General features: G+C 34.8%; 1 protein-coding gene across 2 annotated transcripts in view; it reads right to left on the bottom strand.

Annotated features, from left to right (window-relative positions):
• LOC129242740 (uncharacterized) overlaps nucleotides 1-13297 on the bottom strand; it is a 42961-nt gene that overhangs the window by 12204 nt on the left and 17460 nt on the right. For both annotated transcript variants that reach the window (XM_054879544.1, XM_054879545.1), the window contains exon 2: nucleotides 9170-9382. In XM_054879544.1, the coding sequence (XP_054735519.1) occupies nucleotides 9170-9248 (79 nt within the window). In that variant the 5' untranslated portion in view covers nucleotides 9249-9382. The remainder of the gene's footprint in view (nucleotides 1-9169; nucleotides 9383-13297) is intronic.

Raw genomic sequence — 13297 nt, 5'->3', positions numbered from 1 at the left:
CACCACACCTTCGTAATAGAAAAAAACAGTCAGCATAACCTTAATTTTTGAGCGACTTTGGCGTGGTTCATGAGGCAAGTTTTCAACCGATGTACGGCCCTCTTTGAACGATTTGTACCACTGGAAAACACGTGCACGCGATAGAGCAGAGTCCCCATAGGTTTTCTGCAACATTTTTAAGGCGTCTGAAGCCGAAATTTTGTTGGAATAACAAAATTTCAAACAAATTCTTTGTTCAACTTGAATTTCCATCGTTAAATTCGAAGAACACACTCGAGCTTGACTTGTTTACAGTAGCACAGAAAACAAACTATGTGACATATCACGTTGAAATTTGCCATGTAAGCTTATAACAGTCCTACCAAAAAACAAAAAATTTATTTTTGCCATATGTCATCCGCGGACCGTTTTATTGATAACGTCTCGTTCATATTTGAGTAGAAGATATTTCATACAAATAAATATATATATATATATATATATGTCGCAGAATAGGCTTATTTGCCCATTGTACCAATTCCAGCTAAATAAGAACTAGGTATGAACATTGTACGTCTGTGTATATTTTTCGGTGACGCCACATTTATGCAAGTATAAATTTGTGCACGACGACAGAGAGCTAATGAAGAATTTTGTGAAAGCTTTGGCAAAAAAACCGGAAAACACAGCCCTTAAATACTTAAAAACCAAGTTCCCAAGATTGTTAACAGAGAAAATCAAAGCGGATATATTCGTCGGTCCACAGATAAAGAAATTGTTTTCGGACACAGAATTTCAACAATGCCTTGACAGTTCCGAAGCTAAAGCTTGGAAAGCTTTCCAAAAAGTTGTTCATGGATTCTTGGGAAACAACAGGAGCAACAACGGCCGTCAATTGATTCATACAATGATGAAATACTTTAAAACTATTGGTTAGTATTGTAAAACGTACATACTCCAAAATATATTTATCATATATGTACATTGATTGGAAAATTATTGGAAAATTTATAATTAATTTGTTTTTGTTAACAGGTGCTCGCATGTCGTTAAAAATGCACCTACTTCACAGTCATTTGGATTTTTTTCCTCCGAATTTGGGGGCTGAAAGTGATGAACAAGGCGAGCGATTTCATCAAGATATTGCTACGATTGAAAAGCCTTATGAGGACTTTTGAGATCAAGGAATGATGAGCGACTACTGCTGGATTCAACTTCGTGAAGATTCCGTGCAACATAAAAGAAGAAGTTTGAGAGTAATAGCGTATTTTTGACCTCAAACATAGCCAAGTCAAAAGCTGCAAAATCACACGTGTTGACTTTATGGGTCATAACTTCTACAATTTTTCGTCGATTCAAACAAACTTAGGCTTAAAATGTAGGTGACAAAATTGTCTTTCAGAAAACCTATCTTATGTCGATATAAAAAAATTTTTTGTTCCAGAAAAAAGTTAATAAACTTTGATAATTTAGTAAAAAAACGTCAAAAATTCCTTTTTTTTAACTTTCAACAGCTGTTTTGCGAAAACTACGACTTCCATTGACACGAATTATATATTGCCATGTAGGTAATATGTGTGCCTTTCGAAATGTATGCACTTAAAAGAAATGGCGCGCACTGTTTTCGAGCTTGCAGGTAATAACTGCACTATTGCACAAAAAACAGGTTTTTTGGGAATATCTTGGAAACCGTTCTTTGAAAAATATAAAATTCATTTTTGGTTTCAGCGACCTCAAATTAGTTTAAAAAACGCCTTTTGGTCGAGGACCATTTTTGGTGTAAACTAGTGTATGATATAAAATCATCGATCACAATCACATAATTGGCGACATAATTGAACAAAGTATCTTTGACGTAGGAACGTTTTAGTTCCTAACTCATACTAGTTTACCATTTTATACGTATATGGGTATATATAAAGACATACATACGTACATATCTAAAATAGGTGGGAAGATACACAAGCTAGAATGAGGAAGTGTGACGAAGTTGTAAGGAAGCTACTATGCTTAAAATATGCAAGTATGTGCAAGCTCTGGTTTATATTGTCTGTTTGCAATATGTTTGCATATACATACATACGAGTATAGGCACATGGCGTTATACAAACATTATATTTCTATGCATCTAGTATATGGGAGTACTTTAAGCTAAATACACACCAGGCAACCGTTGAAGCAACGGTTGCAGCAACGTGTTGCCTTTGTTTAAGAAACACGTTGCGACCGTTGCTTCAATCTCAGTATTGTGTATAACTGTGGTGCAGGAAAGGTACACGCGGAAGATACGTAAAATTAAATTTTTCAAATGATCGACGAAATGCGTAAAACTACTTCTCTTATTATAATTGACGAACTTTTGTACGAAAATGAGGAAGAAGAAATGCAACAAAAGAAGAGAAAAAAATCTGGTCCAAAAATTGGCTTTTAAAAAAATCGAATTTTCGAACGAGAGGCTGCTGAAAGAACTGAAGGAAAATGAGCCAGCGGACTATAAAAATTACACGAGGATGGACGAAGCCCTGTTTAGAAAATTGTTGGACTTCGTAACAACGTAATAACGGAACAAGATACCATAATGAGAGAGGCAATATCAGCAGAAATTAGACTGGCAATAACTTTGCGGTATCTTGCAACAGGAAACGCTTTTGCGGACTTGAAATTTTTATCAATATTATTGTATTCATTTTTTAATTGTTCGTATGCTTTTTTTCTAAAATTTTTATTTTTATATTTTTCACTACTTATATCCCACAGCTCTCTCAAATTTTTATATTCGTTAATAAAATTAACATAATTTTCATTATTTTCAATTGCCATTTTTTCCTTTTTCACTTTATTTTACTCCGCACGAACCTTCTTCTTTGCTTGTGTTCAACGAACTGAACGAGTAAAAGCAGTAAACAATGATACACACGAAGCAACGGTTGCAGCAACCTATCCAAAAAATAAAATTTATTTGATGTTTCAGGCAACGGTTGCAGCAACACGAAAATCATTTGGCAACACAGCTACACACGAGGCAACGGTTGCTTCAACATGGCCGAGTTGCTGCAACGGTTGCCTGGTGTGTATTTAGCTTTAGGATTTTCAGGAGTGTAAGTTTGTGGCATTGTACGGACACTCTGAGAGGACAACCTAATTGTGGGCATGATGAAGTGCAATGTTGTTAGCAAGGCAGCATTTCCTGGCAGTTTTTCGCTTTCTTAGTGGTTGCCAAGAACTTCGACTGCTACATTCTAGATATTTAATGCAATTCGTGCATATTAGTACTATGGCACAAAGCAAAGTAAATGATTACAGACATGTACGTATACACAAATGAACAATTCTATAAAAAATCACTTGCATGTAATTATATACATACATAAAAATATACTCGTAAATATGCACGTAAGCATTTATACATTTATATTGTTACATTTATTTAATTTTGGATTGTGGCTTGTAAAATTAGTAAGCAAAATTATGACATATTATATAATTTATATATATAAGTATATATGTATGTATTTCTTATCAATATAATACGGTTGTTTAGTCGTACTAGAAGTATTTCCTCAAAGCCCTATACGAGGGGTGCCTTTTATATTTCGGGATTTGGCAACCCTGGTGTTGCAATCTGGCAACTGACAGCTGTATCGCAAAGTTTGACATTTTTCGGCTTTTACGTACTCAGAACGTTTTGAAATACCAGCGCTATTTGTGTTGTTTACAGTAACTTAAAAGATTCATCTCGGTCCAAAAATGGAATTAAATCGTGAACATTTTCGTGCGATTATTTTTTACAACTTTCGACGTGGATTAACTCAGCAACATTGCATGGATGAACTTAATTCATTTTTTGGCGATGAAGCTCCATCAAGGACCAGTGTTTATCGATGGTATGGTGAATTCAATCGTGGTCGTAGTTCACTCCAAGACGAATTTCGTGAAGGTCGTCCAAAATCAGTTGTTGTTCCGAAAACCATTGATGCTGTGCGCGAACTGATATTGCAAGATCGTCATGTGACCTATCGTGAGATTGAGACAATCTTAGGCATTAGTGGGACCAGCATACATTCAATATTGCATAAACATTTGACTGTCAAAAAAATTTGTTCGCGTTGGATCCCACACAATTTGTCAATCGCTCAAAAAAAGGCTCGTGTCGATTGGTCGAAGGAAATGCTCAAAAAATACGATCGCGGGGCTTCGAAACACGTCTATGACATCGTGACAGGTGATGAATCATGGATTTACGCGTATGAGCCCGAAAGTAAACAGCAATCGACTGTATGGGTGTTTCAAGATGAGCCAAATCCAACAAAAGTTGTTCGCGCACGAAGCACTTCCAAGCAAATGGTCGCCTGTTTTTTCGAAAAAACTGGACATGTCGCAACCGTATCACTAGAACAACGCAGAACAGTAAATTCTGAGTGGTACACAACCATTTGTTTGCCAGTTCACTTCCAAGAAATTAGGAAAACCAATCGCCAAAGACGGATCACTCTTCACCAGGACAATGCGAGCTCTAACACATCGGCTCAAACAACTGCATTTTTGAGCACCCAAAACATCGAATTAATGGGTCATCCGCCGTATAGTCCTGACTTGGCACCGAATGACTTCTTTTTATTCCCGTACGTAAAAAACAAACTGAGAGGTCAACGTTTTTCGACACCTGAAGAAGCGGTTGCGGCATTCAGAATGCATGTTTTGGAGGTACCTCATTCAGAGTGGCAAAAGTGATTCGACACCCCTCGTACCGTTCTTGCAGTTAATTTTAAATGCTCCATGCTGTCGTTTAAATCGATGTTAGTGTTTGCCATGCCGCTCTAGCTCGGAAGATTTTCCATTAGGCTTGAGAAATTTCATCCCCTTTGTGGCAGGGTCTAGTCTCTTGCCTATTCATATGAAATACATTCTTTTTACATTGTAACGTTGTAAGTGACATCATACCAGCCGTTGCACCCACTACGCCCTGAGAACTATCACACACTTTCAAATAATCTGCCAGATACTGGAGATTCCGGTAAGGCTTTTGTGTGTTGAGAATTCTGATACTAATAACAAAAAGTCTCACAATTATAAGATTAAATATTTTTTTATCATTATAAAATATATTCTTATTATTATTACAAATAATTACTGACTAATTTTTATACATTAGTATATTAAAATTTGCTGCTGTTCTTTTAGTGGCAGAGTTTTTTTGCAATTGCATTGCCTTTCCAGAGTTCCAGCTTCTCCGAGCGAAACTATTTATGAATAAAAATCGAATATATGTATGCATGTGTCATCTTTGACATTTGCCAGGTAGACAGATGTATAATTTTACACTATAGAACAACGCGTCAAAATTATTGAAACTTAATCTAAAAATTATCGAGTTTTAAGAACAACATATCGCGAAATTTCTGATTTTTTCGATGAAAATAATCGTCCAGATAAGTCGACAATTCAAAGTTTGGTGACAAAATTTCAAGAAACTCGTTCTATTGAGGATAGAAAAAGGACTAGTATACCTTAAACTGGACGTTCTGTTGAGAATATTGCTGGTGTTCTGGACGTGCTCAACAATTAAGCATTCAGGAATCGACTGTTTGGTGGATTTTACCTGTAGACGTGATCATGGGGGCATTTAAATGAAGTTATTTTTCACATATTGTTAAGAGCCATATTTCTAATAAAAATTGTAGGAACCTGAAGGAATCTAAATCTTTACATGTTTTCCCTTAAAACAACATCTAGGCGCGACTTTTGAAAGACCCTGTATTCCACGAATGTATTGTGTTTGTTTGTATGTTATGTTTTCACTCTCCAAAGTGTATTTATGTATTTTTTAAAAGCATTCACAGCGCTATGCACGAATTCTGTTCATGCTGTCTAAATTTTTTAATTAAAAAATTTCCAATAAAAGGACAAAAACACAATAAGCAATGTCAGACTTAAGTTAGTAGTTATATTCAAATTAATTTTTATGCTTTATTTTTGTTAGCGGCTTTAACTTTCTATTTTACAAACATATGTACATATGTATATATTTTACATCCGCACTCTACTGATTTTCAAATGAAATATATAAATCATGACGTACTCTGCCAGAAATGCGAAAAAAGATTGTCATGGCCATAATATAATATATTTTTGTTGGTGCAACTTTGCGAGTGTTGCTCATTGCTTTCTAGAAGTGAAAATTGCGGCTCGTCAGATCGACGTCGCACAGTGCTCCGAACGTGGATAAAAATACAAAAAGTCCTGGAACTTAGACCTTTTGGTATCATTCAAAAGTTTAAACTCCAATTAGGAAAAGTTTCCAACCTATTTTTTGATAAAATAGACTTTAACTCTTCTACATCCAGTCAAATCACAAATAATTTCTACCTACCATTTCACATAGCTGTGGTAAAAAAATCGTTACAAATACAATTTTATCCTTAGCAAGATATAGGTATGTACTTTTTAATTAATTAATTAAGTAATTATATTGAACCCAAGAAGATGCTAACCCCAAAATTCGGAATATTTTGCGACAAAAAAGCCTTCTAAAACCTCTTAAATTTTTTTTTTTAATTTACGGCAATTCGAACTCTCAATTTCTAGGGGGAAGTAATATTTTCTCCGCCTTTTTCTGCCTCGTGAAAATATTTCATTTTGACAAAGTGCCTACATGCCAAGTGCCATTTTAAGAGGTTTTAGGCTTAAGCTTAGGTTGCCATCTGTTACACAAGTAATATTTACTGAAATATGTATTACAATATGGGTCTCAAACGGAAGACGTTTAAGAAGATTTTCGTTTAAATATATTGTAGGAAAGTTAATTTTATGAAAGTTAAATTTGAATAAATTATACCCAAGTCAAGTGAAATATTTCAATATTGGTGGTCAAAGAAAAAGTTTTAAGAAAATTTTAGATTAAAAGTATGGAATGAAAATGAATACGAAACATTTTTATGAGAGGCATAAAGTTGATGATTGAAAAAATACTACTTTACTAACTTTTACAATGAAATTGGAATTGGTTTGATGCAAAAATAATTGCCGCAGTTTTTGAAAATCAACATGAACGAGTTCGTTTGCCAATTGAAATTGATTTGCTAACACTGATTGGAGGCGGGTTCGAGTTAGCTCATGCGGCCTATTAAGCAATAGAATAGCGATAAATCTACCATAGAAAATGCTTAAAAGAGATAATAATAAATATCACATACATATGTATGTATGTATGTACATACTGAGATCTAATTAGTATTCCCTATGAGTTCTGATAATGAGTAATTTGGAAACCGAAACAAAAAACTTGTACCTTAGAAGTTACAGTTCGTACAACAGGCTCAGCTTTGTGCATAAAGTTTGAATGCACGAATGCGATGTAATTTAGTTCTTAGATGTACTAATAGAAAATATTTTCTGAGTTACTTACTTATTTGTCTCACTATTTGTTTTAAGGGGTTTTGGCAGGCTTATTATCTGAAGAAGCCTTAGAAAGTTCACACAAAAACTTTAGAAAATATCGGCTTTCAGATCCATTAGTTTCATCTCGAAGGAACTTAAAACAAGGAAACAAATCATGAAGGGGTTCGAATTTAGGTATTAAGCAATACATTGTTGTACTTTTCCCGTAAATACGGTAGAGCAGGAAATTTAAAATGTTTTATAGCTGCATCCTTACATCTATTCCATGATGCTTGCTAAATTCACAGAAGCTCTTTTCTTATTTTATTTTTTATGATGAAAATTGTTTTTGGAAAATTTAAAGCTTACATGTTTGGCTTTCCTTTGTCCTTTCCAACATAAAAAATGAGGATTTGTATTTTCTATTAGCCCCTCGGCAGGCAATATTAAACCTCCGAGTGTATTTCTGCCATGAAAGAGCTCCTTATAACAAATATTTGCCGTTCGGAGTCGGCTTGAAACTGTAGGTCCCTCCATTTGTGGAACATCAAGACGCACGCCACAAATGGAAATAGGAGCTCGGCCAAACAAATGACCGAGGTTTACGCGCCAATTATATATTCTATATACATATACACATATATATAATATTATATATACTTCTTCTTCTTAATTGGCGCGATAACCGCTTTCGCGATTTTGGCCGAGTTTAACAAAGCGCGCCAGTCGTTTCTTTCTCGTGCTAACCGGCGCCAATTGGACACACCAAGTGAAGCCAAGTCCTTCTCCACCTGATCTTTCCAACGCAGAGGAGGCCTTCCTCTTCCTCTACTACCACCAGCTGGTACCGCATCGAATACTTTTAGAGCCGGAGCGACATGACCCAGCCAACGTAGCCGCTGGATCTTTATTTGCTGCGCTATGTCTATATCGTCGTAAAGCTCATACAGCTCATCGTTCCATCGCCTGCGATATTCGTCGTTGCCAACGTGCAAAGGTCCAAAAATCTTACGCAGAATCTTTCTCTCGAACACTCCAAGCGTCGCTTCATCAGATGTTGTTATCGTCCACGCTTCTGCGCCATACGTTAGGACGGGCGCGATGAGAGACTTGTAGAGTGTTGGTTTTTTTCGTCGAGAGAGGACTTTACTACTCAATTGCCTACTTAGTCCAAAGTAGCAGCTGTTGGCAAAAGAGATTCTACGCTGGATTTCAAGGCTGACATTGTTATCGGTGTTAATGTTGGTTCCTAAATAAACGAAGTCTTTTACAACCTCGAAATTATAACTGTCTACAGTGGCGTGGGTGCCGATACGCGAGTGCGCCGACTGTTTGTTTGAAGACAGGAGGTACTTCGTTTTGTCCTCGTTCACCACCAGACCCAACCGCTTTGCCTCTTTATCCAGTTTGGAGAAGGCAGAACTAACAGTATGGTAAATGCAAGAGTTCCATTTACTCTTTATTTCATAGCGGGAAACCTGAAGTGCGCCGTCTAATCCCCTAGTGGAACGTATGCATTTCTGATCTCCTTCCTAACGTACATACATATGTATATACACATGAAGTATGTATTTGAATAAACATACAAATGTCCACGAATTGCGTATTGTATAAAAGAAAAGGAAATCAGTAAATCTCTGTAAGAGTACGACGCCACATCTGTTAGTTTACATTTGTATATATTATGTGTACATACATACCTACATACGAGTACAACGCATGTTTTATATCTACATATGTAATAATTTAAGTATCGAAATCCGGACGATCAAAATGGTAATCATATATTTTTAGTAATTTCTATGACACTTACCGTGACCTCCTTTCTTTCCATTTGCTTTGCTCTTTGATTTTCTGGGATATAAATGAATTTTACTTTGACCACAGCCCATAATCCGTATAGCAGCGTTGCTGCTGGCGCGGGCGCTGCTACTTCTGCTTTCTAATCGGCTCCGCAACCAATTCACACGTTTTACCGCTGCCCCTTTATTCGATGAATATTTTGCGTCCGCTTTTTATATGATTCCTGTAAAGTTCCAATAAACAAATTAAATTAATTAAATATCTCTTTATTGGATTGGTAGTCCGAATAGGATAAAATCTAAACAACAAACATAATTTCGTGCGTACATATGACATCCTAATAATGGTAAAAGTTTATAATAAACTTAAAGTGAGGTGAATTATATCGAACTTTTGTGAACTGAGCTGAACCGTGCGTGGTGAAAATAAACTTGAGAACCAATGAATGAAGTTGTATATATGTACATATGTTATAAAGAGCCAACGAACTATACAGCTATGCGGAGAATCTCTCGCTTGGAAATGCAAGGAAGGATTGAAGGACTTGAGTGTAAGTATATGTATGCATATGTAGACATATCTACATATGCAAAGTATTTATATACATAGTACATTTGTACGTACCATGTTCAGTTGCATGCAACTGTGGTGGAGAGTAAATATTTGTAGTAAAAATGCAGTGGGGTTTGTTTAAATGTGGAGGAGGTAGTGCGCTGGTGCAGCAAAGAAGTTCAGAAAAGTTCAATGGAACACATGGAGTTAGAGTATGGATGTGTGAACGCCGATTTTGTTAGTTTAGAGCCTAAAAGTAAATCGTTTTTTAAGTTGGGATTTCCCTAAGGAGAGAGAAAGTTGTACTTAAAAATATAAAATGTCCGAAGTAAGGCAATTTTTCTTGTACTCAAAACCATATACATATATATAATTGGCGCGTACACCCTTTTTGGGTATTTGGGCGAGCTCCTTCTCCAAATGAAGGGACCTACAGTTTCAAGCTGATTCCGAACGGCAGATATTTTTATGAGGAGCTTTTTCATGGCAGAAATACACTCGGAGGTTTGCCATTGCCTGCCGAGGGGCGACCGCTATTAGAAAAATGTTTTTCTTAATTTTGATGTTTTACCGAGATTCGAACCAACGTTCTCTCTGTGAATTCCGAATGGTAATCACGCACCAACCCATTCGCCTACGGCGGCCGCCTCTATCAAAACCATGATAGAAAATAAAGTAAGGTCGAACCGCTGAGAGTCACTTTTAACATTTTTCACGTTTGCAAACTATTTAGTCCCTAAATTCTCTGATTTCCATTGATTGACTTGGGTTTGTGTTTTCATGCCAATAAATAAGAAATCAAAAATATTTTTTTAAGAATTTAATTCTTCTATGTCGGAAAACGTGTAAAATTCTGATAAAAACATTATTGTAATTACATTTTAGTTCTTAAATTATAATTTCATGTAAGCGGGTGTGTATGATTGTGAATCGGTGACCCCCACGGCTAGGATTGCAAGAAACACATTATTTGACTGAAATTAAAAGTTTTAAAATTTTAAATTTTATTTAGGTTATTTCAATAGTGTAATTGATATAATGTAGTATACTCGTAGAACATAAAAAAATATTTTATTTAAATATGAGAAATGTGTGTATAAATTTCATTTAACATAATATGTTTTGCATACTAACAAATTGATGTTGGCGCCACGGGCAAACCATGGAAAATAAAAGGAAGATTTAAATATTTTATTTCATAATTTTCTTAATTTTTTGTTGCATTCGCTGTTTGTGCATCCCTTGTAACTGATTTTTCATTCTTTTCGAATTGGCATACATGGAGTCAAAATCAATCTCTCAAAATCATTCAATCTCGAGGTGAACATGGGATTGAGTAGTTTATTTCTAAAAAGAACATTTATATGTAGGGAAAATATTTACATTTCGACACTTATGCCAGTTTTCGCTCCCGCTTTCAAAACGTTTTCCGGTGCTCAGTTGACAAAATGATCCCCGTGGTATTAAATCATGATGCAATAAAACAATTTTCACCCTGTGTCAGCCTTCTTGAGCTACTAAATAAATCCGAAATGCCCTCTTGGAAAAGCTACTTGCTATTTCAGAGCAAATTGTAAAGATAACGTATTCAAAAGCATGGAAATGAAAATTTTTGTTAAACAATTTGCAGGCAGTACTGTTTTTGTTGGGCAACAAAACATGGGCAAAAGAGGGCGTTAAGTTTGTTGATTTCCCAAAAGACGAAATGGCAAGAAAAATTTGGTTAACTCGTGCGGCACTTCATTGAAACCAGACGAAAAACTTTGCGTGTATCACTTTTCGGTAACGAATTTCGAGATCGGCAAAATTGACTAGTGATGCTCTTCTGATGCCTATGAAAATTTCGCGTTGCGGGAATCACCTCAATAGGAACATCCTTCAATTGACGCTTATACGCAAACAGAAGTCTTGTTTTATTTAGAGTCAAATACTTTTTGATGAGTAGATTAAAAACTTGGAAGGCCCAAGCAAAATAATTAGACAATTTCACGCCTCAAATAATAACGGAACTGGCTGACAGTAAAATAAAGAAATAATATTAATTTATTCGAAACATTTAAACATCAAACTAATCTTTCACTGCATCCTTTTTAAAGAAGTGAAACACATTTATTTACATAAAAAACCGATTTGGTAATTTTCTTGTTTTTATTCGCTTAATCTTTCCGAACATTTAATTTGTTAGTCAAATACTAAATTCTAAAGTATATTTGATATTTATAAAAAAGTTTTGATTCCTTCTTCTAAATTGAAATCAGAACTTAACTTCAACAATTTAGCTACTAAATTTGTGCAGTGCCAAATTTGCTTTCCATTAAATTTATTAAAAATTACTTCTAATTTTTTACATCCACAAGGAGTTCTGTCTGGCTTGGCTTTTATCAGACCACCATTTGAAATATGGTCAATTCATATATAACAAGAGATTTTTTTTCATACTCGGTAAGGGATGATTTTCGTATACAAATTCGCGCGAAGAGTTTCCTACTTGACTTGACAATTAGGACATTTAAAATGACGCACAAGTTTATTGTCCCTATTCTTGCCACACACAACACACCGTTGGTAATTCCTTTTCCTTTGTTTAAAATCAGTCGCGCAGCTAACAAATTGAAATTTGAATGAATAATATTATACAATAGTATTTCAGTCGTAGTTAAAAAGAGAGAAATGCCGAAATAACTTCTATGATACACAAGCGGATATTAAAGAGAAATTCTCGTTTGACTTGTTTGCGAATTTGAGGTTACCATCTTTCATTTGGTTCATTTAAAAATATTGTAATATCATTTTTCAAATAAGTGCCTTAATTCGAATGCTCCCTTACGATTGAGAACTTTCATATCATATGATTTTCAACTTTCCAGATTATAAACACATTTTTTGCAACATTTTCTGAAAAAAGTTAGTATTTACATTAAAGAAATTGTACCTTACAACTTTTTTTGCATAATCATCCCCTATTGGAATGAACTTCTGATGTTTCTTGGGCGCAAATAGGAATCGAATGCAGAATGTTCGTACTAATGCTTTACCGGCGCGCCCAGATTTTTATAGCAATACATAAATGCTTAAGTTTTTATGTGACTTTGTTCATATTACTTCTTTTTAAATTTTTCAAGAAAACGGATGCTTTTTAGTTGCGCTCCCAAAATTAACCAAATGTATGCAGGTGATAGGGATTAAGGAAATCAAAATTTTATATGAAACTTGATAATAAATAAAAATCCCATCGTGCCATTGTAAGAAAAAGAAAACTATATGCGATTTAGATATAAAACAAATCTGTTAAAGATTTTTGATACCCAAATTGTAATAATAAGTAAATTCGTCGTTTCTTTAAATGAATACTTGATTTCTTTTTTTTGTAACTTAAAATATAAATATAAATTTTATTATGAAAAACATAATTGTAATTATAAGATTTACTCTTGTTCTGTTAGGATTCAATCACCATATAAATGAATAAATAAATAAATAAAATAAATTGGCTTTATATTGTAACATAAGTGCTCTTTTTTGGGGTACTGACGACGTAATTGCAATATGATCCATATAATCATGCGGGCAGATATGCTATTCGAGA

This window comes from Anastrepha obliqua, chromosome 3, assembly GCF_027943255.1.
Source record: "Anastrepha obliqua isolate idAnaObli1 chromosome 3, idAnaObli1_1.0, whole genome shotgun sequence".
Taxonomy (NCBI): Eukaryota; Metazoa; Arthropoda; class Insecta; order Diptera; family Tephritidae; genus Anastrepha; species Anastrepha obliqua.
This window is presented reverse-complemented; position numbering and strand designations above follow the sequence as displayed.